Source organism: Podarcis tiliguerta, assembly GCF_965153285.1.
Source record: "Podarcis tiliguerta genome assembly, chromosome: 3".
Taxonomy (NCBI): Eukaryota; Metazoa; Chordata; class Lepidosauria; order Squamata; family Lacertidae; genus Podarcis; species Podarcis tiliguerta.
This window is the reverse complement of record NC_139536.1, coordinates 16071841-16098368: the sequence shown is the minus strand read 5'-3', so window position 1 is coordinate 16098368 and position 26528 is coordinate 16071841. Positions and strand designations below refer to the sequence as shown.

The 26528-nt window shown below is 41.4% G+C and overlaps 3 protein-coding genes across 8 annotated transcripts in view; 1 reads left to right on the top strand and 2 right to left on the bottom strand.

Annotated features, from left to right (window-relative positions):
• The window catches only part of ARHGEF33 (Rho guanine nucleotide exchange factor 33), a 28898-nt gene extending 22690 nt beyond the window's left edge, over positions 1 to 6208 (bottom strand). The window contains exons 1-2 of one of the 4 annotated variants that reach the window (XM_083433026.1): positions 5774 to 6208; positions 2135 to 2308 (exon numbers count right to left, since the gene is read on the bottom strand). In XM_083433026.1, the coding sequence (XP_083289152.1) occupies positions 2135 to 2171 (37 nt within the window). In that variant the 5' untranslated portion in view covers positions 2172 to 2308; positions 5774 to 6208. The remainder of the gene's footprint in view (positions 1 to 2134; positions 2309 to 5773) is intronic. The other 3 variants (XM_083433028.1, XM_083433027.1, XM_083433025.1) reach the window with 3 other exon arrangements.
• A 1996-nt stretch (positions 6209 to 8204) lies between these two features.
• On the bottom strand, positions 8205 to 13120 carry MORN2 (MORN repeat containing 2). Of its 2 annotated transcripts, XM_083433241.1 has the most exons (5): positions 12972 to 13120; positions 12484 to 12534; positions 11759 to 11865; positions 9287 to 9423; positions 8205 to 8442 (listed from the first exon to the last, which is right to left on the bottom strand). In XM_083433241.1, the coding sequence occupies exons 1-5, from the start codon at positions 13015 to 13017 to the stop codon at positions 8340 to 8342; spliced, it is 444 nt and encodes a 147-aa protein (XP_083289367.1). In that variant the 5' UTR covers positions 13018 to 13120; the 3' UTR covers positions 8205 to 8339. The 2 variants fall into 2 exon arrangements, with proteins under 2 accessions (XP_083289367.1, XP_083289368.1); XM_083433242.1 differs by lacking the exon at positions 12484 to 12534 and having other exon boundaries at positions 12972 to 13098.
• DHX57 (DExH-box helicase 57) overlaps positions 13042 to 26528 on the top strand; it is a 31444-nt gene continuing 17957 nt past the window's right edge. The window contains exons 1-8 of one of the 2 annotated variants that reach the window (XM_083432941.1): positions 13042 to 13179; positions 14786 to 15031; positions 16377 to 16523; positions 17494 to 17667; positions 18358 to 19178; positions 22207 to 22382; positions 22862 to 22983; positions 25614 to 25809. In XM_083432941.1, the coding sequence (XP_083289067.1) occupies positions 14796 to 15031; positions 16377 to 16523; positions 17494 to 17667; positions 18358 to 19178; positions 22207 to 22382; positions 22862 to 22983; positions 25614 to 25809 (1872 nt within the window). In that variant the 5' untranslated portion in view covers positions 13042 to 13179; positions 14786 to 14795. Of the gene's footprint in view, positions 13238 to 14785; positions 15032 to 16376; positions 16524 to 17493; positions 17668 to 18357; positions 19179 to 22206; positions 22383 to 22861; positions 22984 to 25613; positions 25810 to 26528 lie in introns of both variants that reach the window. The other variant, XM_083432942.1, reaches the window with a different exon arrangement.

The window sequence follows — 26528 nt, the reverse complement described above, 5'->3', positions numbered from 1 at the left end:
TCCTTTCATTATCTTAAACCTCAGAGGGCCTGGGTTTCCTTAGGAAAGCAGGACACCTCTGTAACTCTTTGCTTACATGCTGATGCCGTCTTTCAGTCAGAGATGAAGTAATTTCTGAGTGAGAGGCAGAAGTAGGAGATAGAAAACAACAGTTTTTCTTTCTACTCCTCTTCCACAGCTGCTATTTAATAAATAAAGGGGGGGGGGGACAAGCTTTCCATATCACATTTAGTTTGACCCTGACTAAATGAGAAGTAAGACACACGAGCCACTGCTCTACCATAATAGCACAAGAAAGGCAGCATGAACTAAACACCTGAAAAATTAAATCCTTCACTGCTGATCATTTTTAAACACCTGCCCACACCAAGGGAACACACAACACGGATGACAGGGCTGGGTACCAGTTTTGTCTAACTCTTCCTGTGACACCAAATGAGCACTTTTACTCCTTGGAGGGCATCAGTTAATTCAAAGCATCCTGAAATTAATTTCCACTTCAGCTAGTACTAGGGAATGGGGCTTGCAGGATGCACAGTTATAATCTTATATAACTGCTAAAAAAATAAGCACCTCCGTGCCTCCCAACCGTTTCCTGTGAAGCAGTGCCATTTAATTCTAGAAATAATGCTCCTTTTTCTCAGATAGAAATTAGACCCTGCCATGCTCAGAGCTATACCATGTGGTTAGCGTTCCATTTGAAAAGTCCAGTGAGGTAAGACCAACAGCTGCGACTGTTCATTCGGTCTATTTTGACATTTCCATGCATAGCACTACAAAGAGCACACAGGCCTGTTTGTAGCACATGTGAATATTGTCATATAAAATGTACATATCTAGCCAACAGAAGCATGACAATGCAAATGATTTTCCTGCCTATCTTCTTTTGGGAATCGCCACAAATTTAACTTTGGAGGGGAGACTCTCGGTGTCAAGCGTCGTTGTTTTCTTCAAAATTAGGCCATTAGTGCTCAGAGTCAAATTAGGTGCACCCATTTGTGCAATGAAAAGTTACAGCCCCTCCAGATGTCCTTTTGTTGTCTGGGCTCACAGACAGCTATATCTGACCATACAGTCAATATAATTGGCATCAGCAGAAGTTTTGAGGTAAGTATACTGCTTTGTCTGCAATAGGTGTATGTCCCAGAGCTTCCTGCTGAAATCCCATAACTTTTCATACCACAAAAGTTCTGGGCTTTCATTTTGTTTTTTGTCCCACTTTTGTTACACTTTAGGGAAAGAACGACCTTCCAGACAGGAGGAACCCAGTAACATTGGGGAAGCAATGCAGAACAACTAATAAAGCTGAATGAAGTGTGGATGGTCCAGTTTAAATCCACTGCTAATGCGCCGTTATTGCATCAAAGGCATTGTTGCAGAATACACCCACCAAAACAAAGCACTTGGAAGAGGGGCTTGTAGGAATTCAGACAGGAACTATGAATCACAGTGATTGGAAACAAAGCAGTATGTCTGCCCAGAACTTTTGCAGGCAAAAATTGAAAGCAGAATTGCATATAAGCACCCTAATACCATCATGAGAACAAACCATAATGAATGCCCAATAAATCAACACCTGGAGGGGCCCTTTATGAACTGCACTGTTGAAATCAGTTCAGTGTCTACGTGGGGCTCCCACGTATGAGCTATCTGCACATCAGGTTGACGTGTTTCTATAGGCTACACAATGGGATTATTGCTGCTCCTCTGCCAGTATATAACCCTTAGGTACTACTGCTTTTGAATCCAAGTTTTGTATTCTAGCATGTATATATTTTTTGTTTGTGAGTGAGAACATTATAAATGGAATCCAGCCTATGCCTTTGTGTTCATGGAAGCTTTTGATTCAGTAGAGGCATCTGCTATTGGAAGAGAAGAAGCGGATTTTGCCAGCTCCCCCTTCCATCTGCATCTCCGCAAGCCACCTCAAACTTCCTCTTGTGAGATCAGTCTGCAGCTGATTTGCGGAGATCAGGGAGGTCTGCAGGACATAAGGGGAGGGGGGAATCTCCTCTTCTGTTAGTGGATGCCTTCCTGGGACCAAGAACACTTCCAGGAATGCAGCTGAGTAGAGTGCCAATGAGATTGCATCCTATGACAATATTTTAATCTCTTGTTTCAGTAGATACTTTACCTTCTTTTCTGTTTGAATCCATGCTCCTTAAACACATTGGGTATTTTTTTTTCAAGTCCAGTCAAAGCATCTTGAAAGAGCTTTTGGCGTTTCCAAAAACCCCGAAACAAAACTATCCCATGGTCTTGAATAATTTAGCATGTGAGCTCTCCAGTGAGTCAGATGATCCAGTTCCTATTTCCAATGGAAGAAAGAAGTACAATGGCGTTATTGTTCCACTTTGGGCCAGTATTGCTACGCCCTGGGGGGAAATAGCTTTTAAGTGACTTCAATAACTTGCACTTCATGGAATATATTGGTTTAATGGTCACATCTATAGAACAGTTGTCCTACTGTATTCTGAAGGGCTTCTTCAGAAACAGACTTCCTGAACTGGGAGAAGGCAGATCAACTTTCCCCAGTCCATTTGCTGAGGGACTTAGCTATCCCTACTAACATGACTGTCGGTAAAGGAGAGGCCTATACAATGGCAGAAGAGGAAGCAAAGTCCCTTCTTGTATTCTGAGCCTGTCAGGCTCCCATCCTAACCACAGATCAGGTTTGTTGGCTGCCAGCTGGCCACCCATAAGGTACAACGTGGTGTCCTCCAAATATTGTTGAACTGCAATCCCCAGCCATCCTGGACCTTTGGCCAGATGGCAGGGACTGATGAGAAGCGGAGCCCAACAACATCTAGAGGGCATCAGGGTCTAGGGATTTATTGATTTATTAGCACATTAGCAAGTGTTAGGATCCTGCAAAATGTTATAGGAGGAAAGGAGTCGTCAGCTTGACATCAATACTCTTTTTTTTATTTTTTAAGGCGCCAATGGCTACTCATTTGTGTCCCTCTAGTAAACAGAACAACAAAGCAATGTGATGCTGTCGACTGTTGTCAAAAGCCAGTGCTGTTTTCTGTTGCATTTGGGGAAAGCATTGGAAACCAAATTGGGAAATAAGTCTGCATAACACACTGGAGGTACTGATTTTGAATTACTGTAATTCGTTCGGAGCACCAATAATTCAAGGCAGATGATAAGCCATAAAGGATTTGGAGGTAGGAAATAGTCACAGCGGGATGACAGGGCACATCAGACTTCGGCTTATACTGCTTCAAACACAGAGTTAAGCAGTTTGAAGGATTCAGAGACTTACAAGGATCTAATTTTTCCTGCCACCCTCCTGTTCCTTCCCATGCCTGGCCTTTTTTGTTTGTAAGCCTGATGGAAGGGCCTCTCTATCCCTCCTCTCTCTCTGATATGAGCCACTTTCGAAAACAACAGTTCTTTTAAAAGGGAGGTGAAAAATATAGCAAAGAAATTAAACAGCAAAAAAATCCTGAGTTCATAGGAGGCAAATCATTTGAGAAAAACCTAAAGGAAATTAGGATAACGTACTGCATTTAGCACAGTGGCACAGTGGCAGGGAGCAGGGAGACATTGCCAGTTGCAGCCTGGCAGGTGTCTACTGCCTCTTCACTATTCAGGGTGACTCATTGCCATTTAAAATCACCATGTCATAAAAGACAATCAGAAATACATTAAACTACAGCATCAAAAATGGCTTAAAAAAACCCCACAAAAGGCAGACACTACAAATAAAACATAAGCTTTTTATCACATTTGGCGAACCCATGGCGCTCTCTCCAGATGTTGAACGCCAATCAGCAAGAATGAAGGTAATTAACAAACTGAAGCAGCCTTTACTTTGAAGTAAATTGTGTTGATTTCTATGGCCCTTACTTATATCACTACAGTCATGAGTCTATTAGACCAGGCTTCCTTAACCTCGGCCCTCCAGATGTTTTGAGACTACAATTCCCATCATCTCTGACCAGTGGTCCTGCTAGCTAGGGATCATGGGAGTTGTAGGCCAAAAACAGCTGGAGGGCCGAGGTTGAGGAAGCCTGTATTAGACTCTTGGGTTGAGGAATTATTTAGGGGTTTTTGTTGGGGGGTTGTTGCTGTCTTTGATATTAATTTTGGGTATCTTTCTTTTAGCTCTTATGATTTGTGTGGAAATGGTTTGATTTGGTTGCGTCCTTTTCGATGTGCTATTTATTGCTTCTGACTACTTTTGTTACGTTTGGAGTTATGTGATTTTTTCCCCCATGCTGTAAGCCACTCTGAGCATGGCTTTAATTATGGAAAAGTGGCATACAAGTAAAATGGATGCATGCATGCACGTATTATGTATGTTTTTGTTTTATCTTAGGGCATAATCCAGCCAAAGCAAATAATTGCAAGTCTTGATTATTTTCGGGGCCCCTGCATATGCTGCAACATAGGGAATAGTGGTAGCTCAGTGACATAGCAGATTGATTTCTATCATCTCCAGGAAAGTGGGGCGGAAGACCCCTAACTGTAACCCTGGAGAGCCACGGCCAGTCAGTGCATAGAATCATAGAATCATAGAGTTGGAAGAGACCACAAGGGCCATCGAGTCCAACCCCCTGCCAAGCAGGAAACACCATCAGAGCACTCCTGATATATGGTTGTCAAGCCTCTGCTTAAAGACCACAAAGTGCAATTTGTGGGCCTTCAGATTCTGTTGGAACACAACTGTGAACATCATCATCATCCCTCACTTTTGACTGTTCTGGCTAGGGCAGAGGGGAACAAACCCTGCACATCTTGAAGACCACAGTTTCTCCCTCCCTGGTGCAGACATTATTGTGCTAGATGAGCCATTGACCCACTCTAAGGAATCGTCTTATGCCTGAGCAAGTGTGTGAACCTGATCAAAATTTGGGCGAGAGACCATTTAGAAACAATGCACATTTCAAAAGACCTATATTTTCCCCCTTCCCAGTATTAAGCATCTGCTCTCTCTTTTCCATTTAAACCAGTCAGGCTTTAATAATGCTTACCTGTGGCTGGTTTCTGGTTTGCACCTTTAATATGCCAACTATGGAATTAATACACGTCTACTCAAAAGGAGACCCCGTTAAGATAAATCTGACTTGCTCTCAGGTTAGTTAGTATAGAACTGCAACCTAAATCTCTCTCTCTCTATATATATATCTGTACACACTCGTAAATGTTCAAATAATAAAGGGAATTTATTTATTTCAGATGTGCTTAAAAGTCCTTATATAAGATTATATCCAACAAACAAATTTACTTTTTTTGTGAAACCTGTGAGAGGCTTGCTATTGGTTTTATGAAGGGAGATGTCAGCTTTTTTGCATCCTTGGATTCTGAATACTGTACTGAAATTCCAGTTAATTCTGACTGAATAAGAAAGTTTTTCAAAAACCATAGCAGAGTCTTTTTATTCTTCTATTCCTTTCACAGTCATTTCTTCTCCCCAGTACTTCGATTTATTATACTTTGTAACAAACCAATAAATAAAGCTGGCAATAAGAATCCCAAGGTATAGACAAAATGCAGATGCAGTGCAATCGTATGCATGTCTTCTCAGAAGTAAGCACCACTGAATTCAATGGGATTTACTTCCAGGTAAGCATGTGTGCGATTGCTGCCTAATGTCTGCCTAAATGCATTGAATTTTATCTCTTGCTCTTAGAGAATCTTGTGATACATGTAAGTTTAGTGCCAATTAATTACCAAAAACATGCTCAGCCTTAACTTTATGTTAACATTAAAACATACTTTTAAACGCTCTATGAAATGGAAGCACAATACGTTTTAAACTTACCCCCCAGCTGTGCTAAAGCTCTTGCAGTTTCAGTACCTTCGCAATCAGGAACAATGACCGTTTTTCTAAAAACGAGCTCCAGAAGGCAGCTAGGGGAGCCTGGCGTTTTCAGAAGTAGGTCTATCACATGCTAATCACTAATTTCAAATCCAATCATAGCTAACCCAAAGCTCTCTAATTATGCAGTCCTCAGGTCACATCCTTGTGTCCCCGTTGGTTAACACAGCTATGATTTTAATATGAAGATGAACTCTTAAAACAAGTGTGATGTTTGTTTAGATTGCAGTTGTCTTTTCTAGTAGCAATGGGGAAAACTTTGAGCTTCACTGTAGCTTGAAGCAATGCTCTTTGGAAAGAAGGAGAACCAGATACAGAATGAAGAACACATACAGCACCAACATTTTATAGATGTGACCCCAACTATTACCAACCTACTTTTCAGTCAACATAGGGATAAGTTGCATCAGGTAATAAGGCTAGACACTGGCATGTCAAACCCAATTGGTTGGGGGTATGGGCTATAGCCAGTGGGGGCAGCTGTCCCCCGCCAATCAAATAAATAAAAATACTTAACTAAAAATTGAAATGCCTGCTGAAGTCACTTGAATAATGTTGTGGCTCATTCTAGCACCGCAACTGCCAACTCTACTGTTCTTGAGAAGTTTCATGCAAAATCTGCTATTATTATTACTATTATTAATCTAACCTCAAGGTTAGATTACTGCAATGTGTTATACGTAGGGCTGCCTCTGAAGACAGTTTGGAAACTTCAGCTGGTGCAGAATTCAGCAGCCAGGTTGTTCACCGGAGCAAGACGGTCTGAGCATATTACACCAATCCTGGTCCGATTGCACTGGCTACCGATTAGTTTCTGGGCCCAATTCAAAGTGCTGGTTTTGACCTATAAAGCCTTAAACGGCTCAGGACTGTAATGCCTCAAGGACGGCCTCTTTCCATATGAACCTACCTGAGATCATCTTCTGAGGCCCTCCGTGTGTCTCCTCCTTGAGACGTCCGGAGGGTGGCAACACAAGAACAGGTCTTCTATGCAGTGGCTCCCTGTTTGTGGAATGCTCTCCCGAGGGAAGTTCACCTGGCACCTTCATTATACACCTTTAGGTGCCAGGCAATAATGTTCCTTATTAACCAGACCTTTGGTTGACCTGATCAACATCCCTTACCCTTTTGAAAATGTGGCTCTTTGGGGGGGGGGTATTATTGGGTTATTGCTTTTATTTTTATTTTTATATACTGTGATCTTTTTATGTGAACCTCCAGGTATAGAGTGGTATATAAATTATATTATTATTATTATTATTATTATTATTATTATTATTATTACCACCACTATTACACATGGCAGATAAGAGGACTTTTAAAATTGGGGGGAAAGAGGCACTTCCAAGACATCCTGCCCAAAAGTAATTTTTAAAGATAGAGACGTATCTAGAAAAGCAGAGGTTGTCATTCCTTAATTTTATTCAATACTTACAGTCCAACATCTTGTCTGAAATAAAAACATTTTGCAGCAGGTTGACAGGGACTTGACCTCTTCTAAATCACTTCATGGCTTAGGAATCTAAAATCCAAAGGTTTGATTTCCAGTGTGTGTAAGATATATGTAATTATAGCTTTTCAGTGCAGGTAAATTGACCTTGGGGAAGAAATCCATAAGGGCCAATGGAGAAGCATTTGGTTTTTCAAGCCTTTTCAATGGATCTGCACTAACAGAGAGCAAGAGTTGAAAGCAGCCAGCAGGTGATGAATGCTGGAAAATCTGCGTGTAGGGAGGAATCAATTCTACTTATGGTGAAATGGTAAAGAAATAAAGATTTTTTTGAAAGCTTGTTCAGACTATAATCAAGGACGTTTGAAAAGGTTGTCTCTTCAGTTCCATTAGTAATTTTATTGAATTGTTTTGAGAAACTCCCAACTCAAGTGGCGATACCAAGCACTTTATATATTTGTTAATGGCTCCCTGGGAAGATCTTGCTAGTAAATGGCATACTAATGAACCCTTAGTAGAGACTCAATGTGTAATGAAGGTCTGGGATATATTTTATGGAGAGGTGAACGCATCTGACATTGGGAACATTGTGCCGAACAAACAGAGGCATTCTGTTCCTGTTCATTACATACATCTAATACACACACAGTGTAAACAAATATTTTATTGATTCATAGAATAATAGAATTATAGAGCTGGAAGGGACCAATTACATTCTATCTTGGTTTCCATGCTTTCCCTCTCAAAGTTAAAATTCTAATCTTGGTCTCTTCGTAATTTCAATATTGGAAAAGGGTGTTAAAAATTCTTCGCAACTTTTAATTGATAAATCTTTTATTAGGATGATTGTAACATTTGCAGTTACAGTAAAATGAAGGGGGAAATCAAGCTAAACAACATAACAAAACTCAAACAAAACAAAAATTAAGTCGAATGCTTGCTTTATTTGCTCACCTCTATTTAAGAACAATATTTTCTTATCAATGAACTAATAGATTATTTATTGTGAAACAGCCTGGATAACAACTGTTTACTGCCTTTCTTCCAGTACAAATTATCCTACATTTCCAACTTTAGCTTCAGCCCTGGTGCTGCTGTGTAATGAAATGTGCCATCCCATTCTAGGCCCTGTGTGTCTTTAAATTCTCCGTTCCCTTGCAGCCTGGAACAGAACAAAAACAGCATTTAAAAATGAAGGCTGCAGTCACAGAAGTATGGCTAATGATGTACAGCAGCACTTTCAGATGTCTAATTCTTAGCGGTGGTAGTGCTGAATTAGGCAATGAAACAGAAAGTACCTCATAAGAGAGATGCCTGTTAGAAGCTTTGGAGTTGCTAGTTTTGTGTAACAGAAATTGTACTACCATATTGATCCTGCTAAGTAATTTGTACTTTTAATTTCAATTTTTACATTTATATTATTTATTCCTGTTGATGCGTGAGCATCTACTCTTGGGTTTTCATTATTTCTGCAGCAGAATTCTTTTTACAAATTCCAATTATAGGAATAAACACCATTTGGTTCTGTTTCTTGGAGTCTTTATTATTTACAAAACTTTACATTGGTCATTAATGAAGGGAAAAAACAAATAAAGAAACAATATTTTTTTCCTTTTAGCCAATATAATACTGACATAATACTGACTCATTCACATATTCATTAATCACATGCCCTGATGAAGGACACCTGTTGCTGGGGAAATTTTCTGTTGCTTATAAACTAGTTCAAGGCCATTTACAAGTTTCTTCTAGAATATTCCAAGAACTCTCTCATAGAACCACAGTGGAATAACCACATTTTGTTAGTTTCAGCAAGTTTGCTGCATCGTGTGCCTTTCTATCCGCAGTTTGGATCCAGTCAAAATATGTATTTGGAGAGCGATCACCCTAACCTACATGGGTAGGAAGAAGCAAACTAAGGTTCACTTTAAGTGCAAAGCCTGTATACTGATTAAGGGTGAATATATTCCACATCATAACTTGTGGTTATGTCCCTTTCAGCTTACTTGTTTTCACAGAACTGTCCAGTGTACTTGGCTCCATTGGTAAATATGTAGGTTCCTGTTCCATGAAACATGTTGTTATAGAACTCGCCTTCATAAACTGCACCTGAAGGATGTTCCAGCCTTCCGAAACCATTCATCTGATTTAACAGGAGGTGGAAATGACAAATTAATATCCATTCCTAGAAAGGTGACTCCATCTTTTATTTCCCCTCAATTTAGATGTGTCACCTTTATTAACAGAAATGCTTCATCTTTAAACATTGGCTTTACAAACCTTACAAGCGCAACATTCATAATACTGACAAAATTTAAATACCATTTCCCTAATCATTAAATGCCTCATTTTAAAAGGTTTTGATTTTTTTGCCCTGTTGTCAGGTTGCCGCTTTTCAAATCATGGCATCTCCCAAAGAATTTTGGAACTACACTTTTGTCTCATGGTGATGGGAGAGTGCTAACAGACTTGAGTCCTGCTTTCGGGCTTCCTATAGACATCTGGTTGGCCACTATGTGAACCGGATGCTGGACTAGGTGGGCCATTGGCCTGTTCTTAAGACTGGGAAGTCTGACCCCTTGTTCATCTTTGGCTCCTCAGCGATATGGGTGTGGGTGTGTAAAACTGGAAAACATCACAAGATCCCAGTCTTCCTGATTGGCTCTTTTGCCTTGAAGTAAATCAGATGTACTGCACTGAAACAGGGCACACGATAGGCTGAGATTGGAGGTGAGACCACAAAACCTCTAAAAGACACAAAGCCATTCAAGATGGATTAATCAAACAATTTATCCACAAATAGTCCTTTCCAGAGCCCTGCCTTGTTACTAATGTTCCAAGGAGAAGTACAATAAATAAGTACTAACTAACTTAAGTCGGGCATTCCTAAACTCAGCCCTCCAGATGTTTTGGAACTACAACTCCCATCATCCCTAGCGAACAGGACCAGTGGTAAGGGATGATGGGAACTGTAGTCCCAAAACATCTGGAGGGATGAGTTTGGGGATGCCCGACTTAAGCCAATGGCCCGTTGCATACAGTACCAGACAGTGGTTGCATCTAATGGTGGTTCTGCTGCAGCGGAAAGAGCTTGATTTTACTTAAGTTACCTCCTCAAAGCTGCTCCCGAGGATTGGAGGACATCCCCAGAACAGAATAGGACATGTCACTAAGCGCTGCAGAAAGTAAGGGAGTAGGATTGGCAAAAATCAGATGTCCCAACATATGCAAGTTGAAGTGCTTTCTGCTAAGGCAAAGCCACCATTGAATACAACCCAAGATTTATTTCTTCACTGTCATTTCCAAAACACATAGAACAAGAAAAGAGAGAAAAATAAACTTTACAGGTTGTCAGGTCAAAACCAAACTCCACGCAAAAGCTTACCACTATTGCGACCACAGTAACTCACAGTAGCATTGCATAAGAATTCAAATAAGCATTGAAATAGTAATCCTCTACATGCTTACTTAGGAGTAAGTCCCACTGGGCTTTTGTCTTGAGTAGGCATGCACAGAAGTTTATCTAGGAGCAAAGCTCAACAAAGTAAAGCGAATTTATGTTGAGATTGTGCTATTAATGCATTACTCGGAAGAATAAAACAGCTAAGCCCAAGCATGCCCTTAATTAATGTAAGCAATGTATTTTGTCTTTAACATATATTTAATAACTCAATTGGAACAAAAATGTTAAAGACTCTTGTAGCAGGAACCCCCCCCCAATCATTCAGTTTGTACAAACTTCATACACACTCACACACTACATACGCTACACTTCTGTTATAAATTCATAGAAAATCAACCATACATCAGATTTGCACTGTTCCACTTTTATTTTACTCCATGAGGGAAAGACTACAAAATGGGGAAGGTTTGATACAGGGCACCATAATCCCTTCACCATCCCAGCACATCCACAGGAGCCCTGCCCAGTTGCTATGCCAACCCTGATGATCCCAGACAGAGAACAATCAGGATGACAAAGAACTTGCATATGGGAGTGGATTCGGCAGAGGACAGTGATCGGATCTTCCCTCAGGGGGCAGGAAACTGCGACTACCTTTTGTCTTTGGAGAATGACTCATGGGGAGGGGAAAGGGGGAACCAGCCAGGTGACAGGACACTCAGGTTACCACCACAACTCCTCCCTCAACCCCTCCTTTCTGTAATATATGCATGATGTTTCTGGGGGTGGGCTTGACCTAGAGGAAGGGGAATTTCAAAAGTTTTTATAAGGTCTTGCACACCATTTTCTGTGTCTTTCCTCTCTCCTGCGAGTGAGGGGAACACCCTGCTGCAACAGTTCAATAAAGGCCAAGCCTACAGGCTGCTGATTTGCTCCAATTTACTCTGGTTGGTGTCTTTACTTTTTGTCCAAGGGAGCCCTCGGATTTTTCCGGTAACACTCTGACATAATTTTATTGATTCAAGTTTCTTTAGGCAAGGAGCTTAAAATTAATTGTTTTGATATTTGCAGATACCTTATCATTCTTCCAGTTTCCTTGGTAAATAATTCCATCTGGTGTAGTATGAACTCCATGTCCACTCCTCTCAAGGACTCCCTCAATTGTTCTTGTACAGTCACCCTCTAAGCAAAATAAAAAGTAGGTGGGGAAAATCCAACAAACATTAGACTAGATTTTAATTCAGAACTAGAGTAGTTCAACCTTTTCCAGAATCCTTCAGAATATGCCACTGGAAGTAACTTCCTGACCCCACTGCTTTATCTCCTACTGTGAAGTAAAAGTGTTTCCAGCTACCCCCCATCCCAGTACTGGAATCAGGATGGGCTAGAATGCTCTGTGTGAAGTTAAAAATAAAAAGTAGCGCATCCAGGCAGCCATCAGACTTCATGCATGCAACCTGAATGCTTACTAGGAGGGGGAAGGGGGAAATCAGCTGATTTCAATAAGATCTGTCTCCCTCTCAATCATATCTTAGTTATGAGGAGACAGACTGCTGGAATTTTGGAAGAGGTTTGGAACGAGGGTAAATGGAGGAAGCCTTCCACTTATCATAACTCACCACCTTGCTTTAATAAGCCCTTCATTGCCTTCCATTATTATTATTATTATTATTATTATTATTATTATTAACATTCCATTATCGTTGTTCGTTTCATTTTGAAAAATATCAAATAAAAAACTAAAAGGGTTACAATTATTTATTTTTTAAAAAACAGTACAATATCTGACTTTTTTTTTACCATACTTGTCTCCATTGGGAAATACAAACGATATTTTGTAAACTTCAGCATCTGTAGAGAGAAAAACACTCTTTTTACTGATTCTTTGTTAAAAGCAGCGTTCATGCAACCATTCAAGGGATCCTGTTTTTTTTGGACTACAACTCCTATCACCCCTACCTAGCAGGACCAGTGGACAGGGATGATGGGAATTGTAGTCCAAAAGCAGCTGTGCTGGGGAGGATTCAAGTTTGGGAAACCCTGGACTAGACGATTCTCGGGGTCCCTTCCAACCTGACCACTCTCGACTCTTACGAAAAGAGGCTGCTCGTTTCTGAGCAGACGCGGTTAGGACTACCGGCTCTGAGCCGGTAAAACGAATAAGGACGATGCGGCGGGAGGAGAGCCGCATCCCCAAAGGCATTGTGACTGCGGGTGGCGCAGAAGGCTGAAACCGGCACATTATCTTGCGGCCGCTTCCTCAGAGGGACGGTGGAGAGGCAAAATACCTCGGTCGCCTACGATCGACCTGCGCAGCAATCCCCATTTCGCCATGGCTCGAAAGGAGACGCGCCCGCGGTTGCCATGGTGACCGGGTGCTCGCCCTCGCTCTCTCCGCCGCCGGAAGTGGGAGGAGCCTCGCCCTTTTCACTTCCGGGTGGCCTTTGACGGTTTAGGGAAGCGGTTGGGCTGAGGCGAGAGCGGCGTCTCTGGCAGGTGACTGGAAAGGGAAGAACCGGCAAGAGAGGGACGAGCCGGCGAGAGGGGGAAGCTGGTTTATTATTATTGCTATTATTACTGCACTTACTTTATTAATTTAGGGGGTTGGACTAGATGACCCTCGGGCTCCCTCAAAGCCTCTTGTTGGCTTAGTTGGGGCTCGTCGTTCAATTGCGGGTGTTTCCAGGCGCTGCGTGAAAGGAACCGGGAGGAGCCGCTGAGCTTGAGGCGCCTTTGGAAAGAGGCAGTATCGGTGGGAGGGAGGGCTGGGTAAGGGGGGCGAGGTTGGGTATTAGGAGTCCTTACCTTTGCATTTTTATTTAGGGTCCAAATAGCTCGGTACCCCGGAAAGCGCACGTGCCCCCTTGCACTGTACCAGCTTGCCCGTGTCTTACGATTATTGTATTTTAGTGTTCTGTTGGAAGCCGCCCAGAGTGGCTGGGAAAACCCAGCCAGATGGGTGGGGTATAAATAATAAATATTATTATTATTAAAGGATCTTTATCGAGGAGGCTTAGCACAAGAAGTGGCTTTCATCAGTTGGAAGTGCATGAGACTCTCAATCTCTGTCGTTGGTTTGAGTCCCCATGTTGGGCAACATTCCTGCACTGTAGCGGGTTGGGCTAGATGACTGTTGGCGTATTTTACCATTCTTCAATTCCATTGGTGCACCTAGCTCAGTATTGTCTACACTGACTGGCAGCAGCTCACCAGGGTTTTGGGAAGAGAGCTGCTCCCAGCCCTCCCTGGAGGTGCCACTATGGACTAGACCAGACATAAGCAAACTCGGCCCTCCAGATGTTTTGGGACTACTACTCCCATCATCCCAAGCTAACAGGATCAGTGGTCAGGGGTGATGGGAATTGTAGTCCCAAAAACAACTGGAGGGCCAGTTTGCCTATGCCTGGGCTAGACCCAAGACCTTTTGTACAAAAAATGGAGGTTATGCCACTGAGTTATATAGGCCTTTCCCGTAGAAATTTTGTTTGTGTCTGGAAATGTACTATGTGGAAACAAAGGGCAGAGTCCTCTCTTGTGGGGGTGTCCTGTCTGTCGAACAGTTTATCTTTAGGGGTGTGTCTGGTGTCGAAGTTAGTTATTTTGGTGCCAAGTCAAAGTCTTTGTATTTTTGCCTGGCTGATTTAAAGCCAATTATTGTCTGTGGATTAAGGTTTTCAAATTCTCAACTGTACTGTGTTTTGATTTGATTGCTTTATTCTTTGTGTGCTGCCTTGGTATCTTTAATGATGGAGAGCAATTCAAAAATAATTTCAATTAAAAAAATCTAAATTAATAATAGGTGAGTGATAGAGTCCATGGCACATTCAATTGATCTTTAAAGTGTAATAGATTTGTGTGTTGTCTTGATTATAACTTATGAAGGTTGAAATACTATGTGAAATTATTAGGGAGTGAGTCCCGTTGAAAATAATGGAACTTACTACCTGTGGGTTGTGGGACAGGGATGTTTGATGATTGGTGCTGTATGCCAGAGCTGCATAAACAGAAGTAGTAATTGCCATCTTTCCTGATAATCTGCATGGTGATCTTGGTTGATATTTTTCACTGTTGATAATGTACTTTCATTTTTCTTTTCCTACAGAAAGGAGAAAATGAGCTCCTCAGGGAAGAGAAGAGGAAAACCAAACAGAGGGGGAGGAAGGGGAGCAAGAAGAGGAAGAGGCAGAGGTGGCGGCAGCAGTAGCTGTGGTAGACCTTCTAACAAATGCCAAGCCAGTGGCAGCAAAAAAGGCTCGGAGAAAATTTGGGACGATGGTGATGATTTCTGTGTTGATGATGATGATGGTGGTGATTTCTGTGTTTTCAGTGGACCAAAAGATGTAGCCAGGTCAGCTAAGTGAATTTGATGGAATCTTACATTTTAGAGTTTAGGTTGTTTTTTAAAAACTTCTTTTTGAAGGTTGTTTTAAGAAGGTTTTAAGAAGCTCCTTATCAGAGCACATACTTTGCTTTGTATGTAGAAGGTATCAGGCTCAATCCCTGCTATCTCCAATTAAGTAGGATCAGGTAGCAAGTGATAGGAGGACCACTTTGTGCCTAAGACCCCAGAGAACTACTGCTAATCAGAGCAATTAAGACTGGGCTATGCAGTACAAGGCAACTTCCTGTGTTCCTATGGTAAAGTGAAGCGCCTTGACTTAAGTCAAGAGTTGTCAACTTTGGTCTCTACCGCCCACTGATGGGCATTTCAGGATTCTAGGGGGGCGGTAGGGGGTTCTACAGCACAAGCTGAATCCGCCTTCCATCGAGCACTGGTGGGTGGTAAGGAAATGTTACCAACAAGAAAGATCCATTAGAGGGTGGTAAGTATAAAAAGGTTGACTACCTCTGACTTAAGTGATTAATTCCAAAACGCTTGTATTTTTATTAGATAGATTTGTATTTTTATTAGAGCTTTGAAACTAACCACGAATTTGAGCCTCATCTACTGTCTCTTGCGTGCCACCTTTTACAGAGGGAGGGTTTTTGACATTGGCTACTAGTGAGAATAGCTGGAAATTCAGCTCATTTTTTGAGAAACAGTATATTGGTTGCCACATATTGGAAACCGAAGGCTACTTCCCCTAGCTACCATAGCACCAAGTATCTCAGGGGAAAGGGAACTATTTATCACAGAGACAGGTGTGTCTGTTTGTTGTGCTGGTGTGTTTGTTGTGTTTTACTGCTTGTTTTGCATGACACAGAAAGAGGTTGCACCCATTCAGGTCGGATCAGTGAAGTGGGATATTTAAAATAATAGGTACAGCTGGAATTTATTAATCAAACAAAGAAGCTGGTGTATTGGGGGGGTCTTTTAAAAGATGACTAAATAACCCGCAGAAACACACTGTAACTTTTGTATCACAATTTCTGTGCCCAACTGCATTAATCCAGCTTGTCTGTTTAAATATACTGTGGTCATTATGGGACTTGTCACAGATCCTGCACGTAGCTGTGTCAAACATTCTGGTGACTTTGCTTGCCTCCTTTGAATTTCCTAGCAACAGAAGATGGGTTTTTCCAACATGACTTGCTTAGGAACTTTCTTGATGCTCTTAGCTAGTTAGGAGACAAAATGACCCATACAACTGTTCTTACGTTCAGCATAGCTTACATTGTGCATGTATTTTCCATTACCTGATTAAATTAGAATGAATTATGCTTCTTTTGTTTTTTGTTTTTAATATATCAAGCTCTGCTAGCAGAGGACATGGACAGACCAGACAAGCATCCAAAACAAAGATGCCTCTTCAGACTCTGTACATGACTTCCGATAATCAGATGAGGGTGAAAGAACTTCTTCGTGAGCTGCAAGGACAAGAGCTGGCTGCTGGTTCAGAGTCAGTTTTCTAAACAATTTCTTCATTAAACAGATACTATGACATGTTGAAGGACTGAATATGAACACCCTTTAGTTATTCTCAGATTTTATAGGCATTAGATCATATTATTCAAAGTTCAGAATGGACTGTGACAGATGTGGTTGGGCAGCCTTTCTAGAGAAAGAAACAAAGTCTCAGGGTGGCTCCGCAGTTTACATGGCAAACACACTTGTGATGGATACATAGTGTTTTCTGCAGCAGACTTGTAAAGTATGGATGCCATAATAATATGAGACTTGAATTTCTGAATTATTGCTTGATTCACATGAACCTGCCTTGTTGAGTCTATGGAGACTGCTGTTTGACTTTGGTGGTTGATGGGATGTGTGTCAGATGGCTACTTTGCTTAGTCTGGAGTAACAGAGTAAACACATCTTTTTAGCATTGCTCTTAATGAACAGTGAAAGCTGCTGCTGAGTTTTACGCTGCTAAGTTTTATTTTTATAAGGTTTTGTAATGATTTATCATTGTACTTATTGTTTTGTTTATATTTTATGATGTGCCTTGTGAGTTTGCTAAATTGAAAAAGCAGGGTAGTATAAATATTGGGTTAGATTCAGACTTACCTTTTTTCTCAGATTTTCTCTGACCCATAATATTGGATGCTGCTGTACATATTTGAATCCTCTGAATTTCTATTTTATTTACTTTTATGTATTTTTTGATGTTTTGTTGGTTTTAGGGTGCATTTTTTATTTGATGTTTGTTTTTCACACTATACACCGCTTAAAGATTTTTGAAATGTTAAGTGGTTTATAAGTACTTACAAATAGGGGACCAAGTGCAAAGATCCTGACTTAGTTCTGAATGTTTTGGATAACTAAACTGAGTTGCTTGAGTAGTGATATTGAGCAGAGTTCCAAAAGTTTGTCTTATCCCTAAGACTATTGCTTCTAAAACAAGCATGCTGCTTTCTTTCTTTTTTCAGGATGCTTGTATCAGGTGAAGATGACTGTGATGAATTGGATTACTTGGAGGACGAGCACGCCTGGTCAGATGGGCAATCAATTTCTAAAAAAAGCACAAATGCTTCTTATCAACCACCTGTGAGCCATGTTCTAGAGACTGAAGTCTCTTCATTTGCTGTGCACAAACTATCCAGGTAATTATTGTCTCACTAATAAAATGGAAAATATTAGTCAGGAGGTGGGGTGCTAAAAACCTACATAGCTGCAATTACGTGAATGAGTGTGGAATGTGACATATAACACAGAATCAAAGTGGCACCCTCCACCCACCAATACATTCCCAAATAGAGCCAAAAAAGAGCAGTTCTGTAACATTATGTAAGGTGGAGTGGGGATCCTTTTCCCCCTAGGGGCCAGAATCCCACATGGCCACTCTTCTGGGGCCCACTGGCCAGTATTTACTGAGGCCAGAAGCAAAAGTGTATAGAGCCATGCAAACATTGGAGGTTTCTACACCCCGTCTACCTGTCCCCATCCAGACAGGCAAGAAGCATTATCATAATTCAAGAACGCATTCTAGCCAAGCTAAAGCACTCAAGATGGGTGCTAAGCATGGCCAGTGAAGGATGAGGCCTGGGAAGAGCACTGGAGGCTGGACAGCCACATTTGGAACCCAGGCCTTAGCTTCTGCATCCCAGTGTAAGGCATACCATTAGAGCAAATTTCTACAACAAGCACAAGTTGTACATTTTATTCCAGTTGCAGAAACTAAACAGTGTAGACACCTGCTTTAACAGCAAGCATCCTTTAAACATAGTGGGAATGCTTGCTCTTGTGTAAATGTTCCAGTATGTGCACCTACAATGCATTTCTTTTCTTTCTAGGTACGGCTTTGATAGCGAGCGTTGCCAAGCTATGCTGAAATCTTGTAATAGTAACATTGGGGCATCCCTGGAGCTCTTACTCCTGCAGTGCTTTTCAGAAAAATTTGGAGAGAGGATGCAGATCACGGAAACTGCTGCTCAGACAAGTATGGAAGATTGTTTGGAACAAAGGCAAGAGGAAGCATTTGTCCTCCGTTCGATATGTGGAGACAAATTTGTGGAAAGAATTAATAACAGGGTCTGGACTGTTGCGTTAGACTTGGCATACTTGACAGAGATGCTCAACAAGCCAAAAGAAGGGAATAGCAACACCAGTAATGGGCTAAAGCCAGCTTCCCTGGAAATCTGTAAACACTACCTCCAAGGAGATTGCAGGTTTGGATCGAGATGCAAGTTCAGGCATGAATCTCGAAACAAGCAAAAAGGCCTTCCGAGCGTCAAGGAAGATGCTCATCTCAAAGTTAATGCTCCTGTGTATGAACTTGAAATAAGATTTCCTGAGGATAACAAATATCCTTATCAGCCGCCTCTTGTGGCATTCTATACCACTAATGAGAAGCTGCCATTGGCTTGCCGGTTGCACATTGCTGAATTCCTTTATGAAAAGGCCATAATATCATCGGAGTCTAACGAACCTGTTGTTTATGCTTTTATAACAAGCCTAGAGGATGAAGCTGAAGTAACAAAATTGCTTAGTAAGACTTCTCACAGATACAGTGCTCCTCCTTTGCCTCTGGCAACACCCTTGTCCAGTACAGCGACACATGTTCATAAGCAAGAGATTCCTAGCAGCTCTCATGTTCCTTCCCGGATTTCAGAAGGTATATACTACTTCATAAGTCCTTATTGAAACTAGGACACATATTAAGAAACGGGCTGTGTGTGCAGTTTGGGGGTGTGGGTTCTGCTCCCAATTGATATTTCTAGAGAACAGCATGTATTTCACACAAGTAGGTGTGTGAAAATGAATAAAAACTATGTTAGAAAAAAGATAATAATTAAAAAGTAATTAATCACAAATAGAATTAAGAAGTTATTAAACATAAACAGATCTTTTAATTGTTTTAATTCTGTTAAAACTACAAATAATAACAAAAATAAAAACATCACAGTACCAGCCCTTTTAAACTTTAAAACTATGTCTCTGAGTTAGTGGAATCATTGCAATAAAGATTTCAATGTCATGTAAAATGAAACCACAAAATACCAGCCACAGTATTTCATTATTCTCCAGCTGGGATAGAATACTAGGTTAAAATACTTTTAAGAGAATAATCTCTAGATAAATTAAATCCTATCATATATACTAATAGTAAGCACATGCTCCAGGTGCCTGTCCTTCCGTAGCACCACTCACAAACTTGAGGAACTCTAAATCTTTGGGGAGGGAAAAGTGAGGGAGCAATAAAACTCCAAATAGCTCAGCCAATGAGGACTAAGCATACTCTGGGGGAAGAGAGAGCTGGCTTGCGGGGGGGGGGGAGGGGGCAAGGGTGAATGTAGAAGCCAGGAGAATAGAGTACCCTGGAAGAAGTTTGACTGGAATCCTGAACAGGAGCAATACAACACTGCCCCATTTTGTTGTGGGTTCCACTTGCAGCCTGCTATAAGATTGCTAACTTTTTTCAGTCTTCTAACTTGGCATAATTCTATAAAAGATATCTTTGATATTTGGGGGAGATTTTTGCATATGCGCGCATATATATATATATGCAAAAATCCCGTGTGTGTGTGTGTGTGTGTGTGCGAGAGAGAGAGAGAGAGAGAGAGAGAGAATAAAGAAACAATAGGCAGATATTTAGTCAGGAAGATAATACTGTACAGGTGGGGACAACCATTGAGAGCTGTGAAAATAGGATTGTTTTCCTTTATAGCAAGTTTAAATAAGTATCAGCAAATCTCGGTCAATTGGTGAATAAAGTTGCAAGGCCTGGAGTGGGGGTTAGGATCCCTGGAAATGAATATATTGTAAGATGAAAAGCCCAATTGAAAATAAAACTCACTCTATATATATATTTCTATTTACATTAATGAAGGAGACCGCTTCAGATGAGTTGTCCTCTCCAACTTAATGGAAAATTCTTGTCAGTAAGAGATTTGTGTGTCAGTGAGAGAGTGTTTATTTTTAGCTCAGAACATAAATCCATACTGAAGCATAATAATATACCAAAGAAAAATGCCCATAAAAACTATAGATGAAGCAGCACATAAGCAGCGAGTTAAAAAAATAGCAGCTAAAACCAGTAAAAAAATTCTATGCTCCACTTGAAGTCCATGAATAGAAGAAGGATTTTGTGCAGTACCTCAAAAATACCTCTGTTAACTACTGTATAGAACTCGCCTAAGATTTGCCTGCATTGTGTCCATTATTGGCTGTTTCCTGTTATACTATATTTGCTCAAGACACTGTGCACAAGTGAAGCAAATTTTAAAACAGTTGGCATGATACAAAATGAAAGGGAGTGGGGGAAATGCTGCTGTGGGAAACTTTTACAACAAAAGGAAACAATACTAGGATGTTTTGAAATTGCAGGTGAATTCAGAAGGGAGTGACTTGGACTGCTGCAGTAAACAGTTGTAGGGGGAGAGTGTGAGAAAACAGAATAGCGGTCTCTTACAGTGAAATGTTATTGTCAGGAATTTTGCTTGGTGAAGGCTTGTAGCTCAGTGGCAAAGAACATATTTTGCATGGATTTAATCTCTCGCATCTCCCAATAAGGCTGGAAAAGACTCTTGTCTAAACTCTGGAAAGTTACTGTAGACTCTTCTGGGCTTGCTGGTCCAAGGCAACTTTGAGAGCCAGTGTGGTGCAGTGGTTAAGAGCAGTAGACTCGTAATCTGGTGAACCGGGTTCGCGTCCCCTCTCCTCCACACGCAGCTGCTGGGTGACCTTGGGCCAGTCACACTTCTTTGAAGTCTCTCAGCCCCACTCACCTCACAGGGTGTTTGTTGTGGGGGAGGAAGGGAAAGGAGAATGTTAGCCGCTTTGAGACTCCTTCGGGTAGTGATAAAGCGGGATATCAAATCCAAACTCCTCCTCTTCTTTCTAGGTTTTAGAGGTCAACTCAATACTAAGCCAGTAAAGACCTCATTCTAGCCTCTAGAATTGGCACTCATTCTAGCCTCTAGAATTGGCACTCATTCTAGCCTCTAGAATTGGCACTCATTCTAGCCTCTAGAATTGTTGTTTAGTTCAAGTCCTCATTTGAGTCCTTTATAACGTATTGTCAGTTTCCTTGTCCCCAATCCATGTACAGTGGTACCTCGGGTTACATACGCTTCAGGTTACATACATTTCAGGTTACAGACTCCTCTAACCCAGAAATATTACCTCGGGTTAAGAACTTTGCTTCAGGATGAGAACAGAAATCGCGCGGCGGCGGCGTGGCAGCAGCAGGAGGCCCCATTAGCTAAAGTGGTGCTTCGGGTTAAGAACAGTTTCAGGTTAAGAACAGACCTCCGGAACGAATTAAGTACGTAACCAGAGGTGCCACTGTAAGTGGTGACCACTTGCAAGGGCAGTGCATCATGGGCAGAATTCACAATGGGAGATTTCCCAAAGAATAGTGCCGCAGGTGATGGAGAACTCTCTGTTGCCAATGCATGCCAGTTCCTGTGATGAGGATAGCACACTGGTTGGGAGCTCTGGTCTTCCAGACTTCATTCCTTGCCAGCATGGCCAATAGTCGGGGATTATGGGAGTTGCAGTACAGCAGCAACTGGAAGGCCACAGATTTCTTCTCCCTGATCTAGTGAAATATTATGTTATTTTAAAAAAAAACCCACCCCTGAAGACTCGTTAGCTAATGTTTCAGAATGGTGTTTTTTAAGATGCTTTCTGTTTTTAAGCAACCAAGGAGTTGGTGACTGAAGAGGGTGATGACGACAACGACGAAGAGGAGCTGCAAACAGTTCACGTAGAGAAAGAGAGTTATGTGAATCTCAGGCGAAAGAAGTACAGGACATTAGCAGAGCCAACTTGCAAAGAGAATTATAAAATTTGCCGTCAGTTCAGGATAAAGAAGGTACGTATGTAAACCTTGGAAGATAAGTGGCAGAGTTACGTTTATAACGTATTTTCAGCTACATTTAAAAAACAAACAAACAATTTGCTGTGTGTACATATAATAGCTGGTGGGAGGTAGGAATTGATAGCAAAATGCAGGAAATAATCTTGAAGTTCTGGATATGCAGTAGAACCCTTAATATCTATATTTTGTTTTGTATTTAAGACCATTTTATCTCAGAGCTGCTTCCTATGCTAGAATTTCTTGTACCTTGAAAAAATATCTGTATGCTTATGTTCTCTATATGTGGGATCAATAGCAGTTACATCTGTTTTCCTGTAAAGACTTGTATCTACAGAATTAATGGAAGACAGTCTAGAAACTGTGTGCCTTCTCTGGATGTGTGTGAACTATAACAAACAAAGAAATTCATGTAATTGTGGATCATAAATTGAGCACTAACAGGCAGCTACTGACCTTCCACATATATTTGTCAGTCTTCTAGGCACTACCAGTCCATATTGCAAGAACGGCAGAAACTTCCTGCATGGGAAGAGAGAGAAACCATTCTTAAATTGCTGAACAAATATCAGGTCCTGGTTGTGAGTGGTATGACTGGGTAAGATATAAAACTGTCTGCACACTTGAACACCATGTTAATACTTACTATGTGAAAAGCAGTCTCTCTCTGCCTACAAAACTCAAAAGGGACCTTCCCTTCAGGCAAGAAAAATGAGAGGGTTTGAAGTCAATAGTTACAGCAAAGGTATGTATGGTGGAGCTTTTCTTCCTCCTGGTTATTTCTGGCTATCTGTCTCATCTAGGCTAAACTCTCCTCCCCCTCCCAACTGCTGGAGCAGATGAGTTGAGATTAGGCAGAGAGAGAGAAAATAGTTGGAGGAAAAAACCCAGGCAGTGTGCCTCCTTTCCTATGTGTTGAATTCAAGATGTCTCACATTTTATTGCCTGTAGAATAGGAATCTTCAGGGGTCTGAACTGGCAGAACTGGCATGCTCTGTATATGGAAGGAGCAGCATTTACCCAGTCCTTAAGGATGCATTCAAGACAACATGTACACTACAGAACACTGGTTGGAAGCAGGGCTCAGCCTAAATAACAAAGTGAAGTATGAGAGGTCTGGATGGTTGCGTTCCTTCCCCTACTACATCCTCAATAAAATATTTATTTATTTATTAAGATTGTATGCCACCTTTAACTTGATTCACAGCAGAAGAACACAAAATGAGAACACAAAATAAAACAAAAACCAGTAACTCCCCCTCCCACAAACACATTTGAAAAGCCATAGAATGTTAATCAGCCAAATGCCATAACAGCAAAAATCTATATGTTTATACTCCAAAGTACTCCCCACGGAGATCAGTGGGAATTCCTCTCAGGTAAGTATGTATAGGACTGCAACCTAAAGCTGCTATACACAGGTCACGTGGAGAAAGATTAAGGCATCCGATTTCTGTTGCAGTTAATGACCATTTTATGCGGGGGTTCTATTCCTGGCCTCCGTGTGTCTCAGCGGGGCACGTGTAAGCACACCCTGCCCTCTTATGTCTTTAAGTGACTTTTTATGTTTTTGGTCACTTCCAGGTTCAACACTAAGCTTGATTGCATGTCTTTTGGATGTGCGCTGATCAGTCATTTCCTGTATGTCCTGTTGAAATTATAATTATAAACACACATGGATGTAGAAGTCAAGTGAACAATGTAGTTCATTGATTTTGGAGCTGATACCTTTAGAGCAGTGGCAGGGGAGTCACTTTCTGCCTGCGGCTGGATTCAAAGTTGTCCAACTTTGCAGGGGGCTGTATTGTAATGGTAAACAGTGCCAGAGGCGGAAGGGGCTGGGGCCAAAGTGGGCAAGGCAAAGAGAATGGCATCTTTTTACATACTTTATTTTATGTTCATTGTACATAAAATATGTAAAATGTATGCAAGCTATGTAAAAGGTCAATCTCACCCTAAGAAAGCTATGGGAGGTGGCAGGAGAAATGGAAATTAGCGTATTTTTCCGTGTATAAGATGCCCCCTATTTTTTGAGCCCAAAATTAAGAAATGTATTTATATATTTAATGGCAACATTCCATGTATAAGACAACGCCTAATTTAAAACTAAAAAAAAAAAAAATTGGGGGGGGGGGAATAATAGTCTTATACAGTCATACCTCGGGTTGAATGTGCTTCGGGTTGAGCGTGTTCAAGTTGCGCTCCGCGGCAACCCGGAAGTAATGGAGCGCGTTACTTTCAGGTTTCGCCGCTTGCGCACGCACAGACTCTCAAAATGATGTCACACGCATGCGCAGAAGTGGTGGAAAGCGACGCGCGTGTGCGCAGACGTGCCATCGCTAGTTACATTTGCTTCTAGGTGTGAATGGGGCTCTGGAACGGATCCCGTTTTTTATCCAGAGGTACCACTGTACGCAGAGAAATACAGTATTTACAGGTGATATCACATGATTGGTGGGAGGATGGAGTTGGGCAGAAATGTCATTGGCGGCCATTTGGAGGGGCTGGGCAGGCCAAATTAGGCCTGGAGGTCAGAGTCTCCACTCCACCATCAAACCCAAGGTCTGATAAGTCCAACGTTTTCTGGTCTCTGCCACGCCTTCAGCAAACCCATCCAAAGAAGATCTGAAAGATCTTGCAGGAAGCATTGTGGTTTGCCAATTGGAAGAGACCATATCCTGTGGGAGCACAACAAAACTTGATTCTTGGAATGAAATAAGATTTTGCTCCAATTTGGAGTCAGAAGAGTATTTCTATATGGCTAGCCTACATTTCAGGTTTGGAATAAATAGTGCAGAAAATAATAGCTCCTGGCTTGAGCTGGTTTGTACAATTGCAATCCTTATTAGACCATATTGCACAAAGATTGCTCCTTTTGATTTCTGTTATGTTAACAAGAGTTCTTCATTGGTGTTAGTCAGTGGGCAGATTCAATTTTACATTTATTTAAACGGATGAATATATATATAAATGGGAACCAGGAAGGTGAAATATAACCCACCTTCTATTATAGTTTTTCCATTTTATTGCCATTGTATTCTGTTGATTTGTTAGCTTCCTTTAGACCAGGGATTTATTTATGATTAAGTAGAATAAAGATTCGTTTTCCATGGACAACAGGTGTATTGATAAATGAGGAAGTCAGGCTGTCTCCTGCAACACCCCTTAACATGTTGCTTGAGGGAGAGGAGAATTTTCTTTTTTATTTCATTCCTCTCCTTCATGCAGATGTGGAAAGACCACTCAGATTCCTCAGTTTATCTTGGATGCCTCCCTAGAAGGTCCTCCCAGTAATTTAGCCAACATCATCTGCACCCAGCCTCGCAGGATCTCTGCCATTTCTGTGGCTGAACGTGTAGCCAAGGAGAGAACGGAGAGAGTTGGGGTCACAGTCGGATACCAAATTCGGCTAGAAAGCGTAATGGTTGGTTTGTTTTTACTTTGTTTTTATTCCAGTGACGTCACGAGTGCAAGCCAGTAGACACTCACATCTAATTTTCCCCCCATCCCCCCCCCAAGCAGTGAATTCTCAAATAGACATTGAACTGTTGTTGTTGTTTTATTAGTCCAAAGAGTAGACCTTTTTTTCTAGCTGTGCTGGTGGGGAGAGTTGAAGGATAGTATCAAGGGGCTATGCAAGAGCACTGGAGTGTTGCGCAGCTTCCATTAATGTTTTTTAAAGAAACATGTTTAAAAAGAGAGCAAACAACAGCTGAACATCTCAGAAAGCTGAATTCTGTTCCGGGTACCAAAATCCATGAGTGTGCAGTGTGTTGTAGATCCATAGAATACTCGGAATCCTGGTAACACAAAGTGGCACAAGCTGAATTCAAAGCTAGTTTCCGAGAGAGTGACTGCTGCCAGAAATAGTCTCCACTTTTAAATAACTTTTTTTGTAAAAAGAAGAAGCTTGCTATTTCATTGTGATATTTGCTATGGGTCTCTGCCCCCCACCCAACTTTCCTGTTGAGAGGTGAGTGGGTGGCTAACCAGTGACAAGGCCTTCTTTGCTGTGGCACCCAGACTCTGGATTTCCCACCCTGGCGCAGAGCTGATCTTTAAGCCCCAGTCAAAAGCCCAGTCAAAAGCTCTTCCGTTTGCCAAGTTATTGGTGGCACTCAGTTGGTGACTAATCTTATTTGT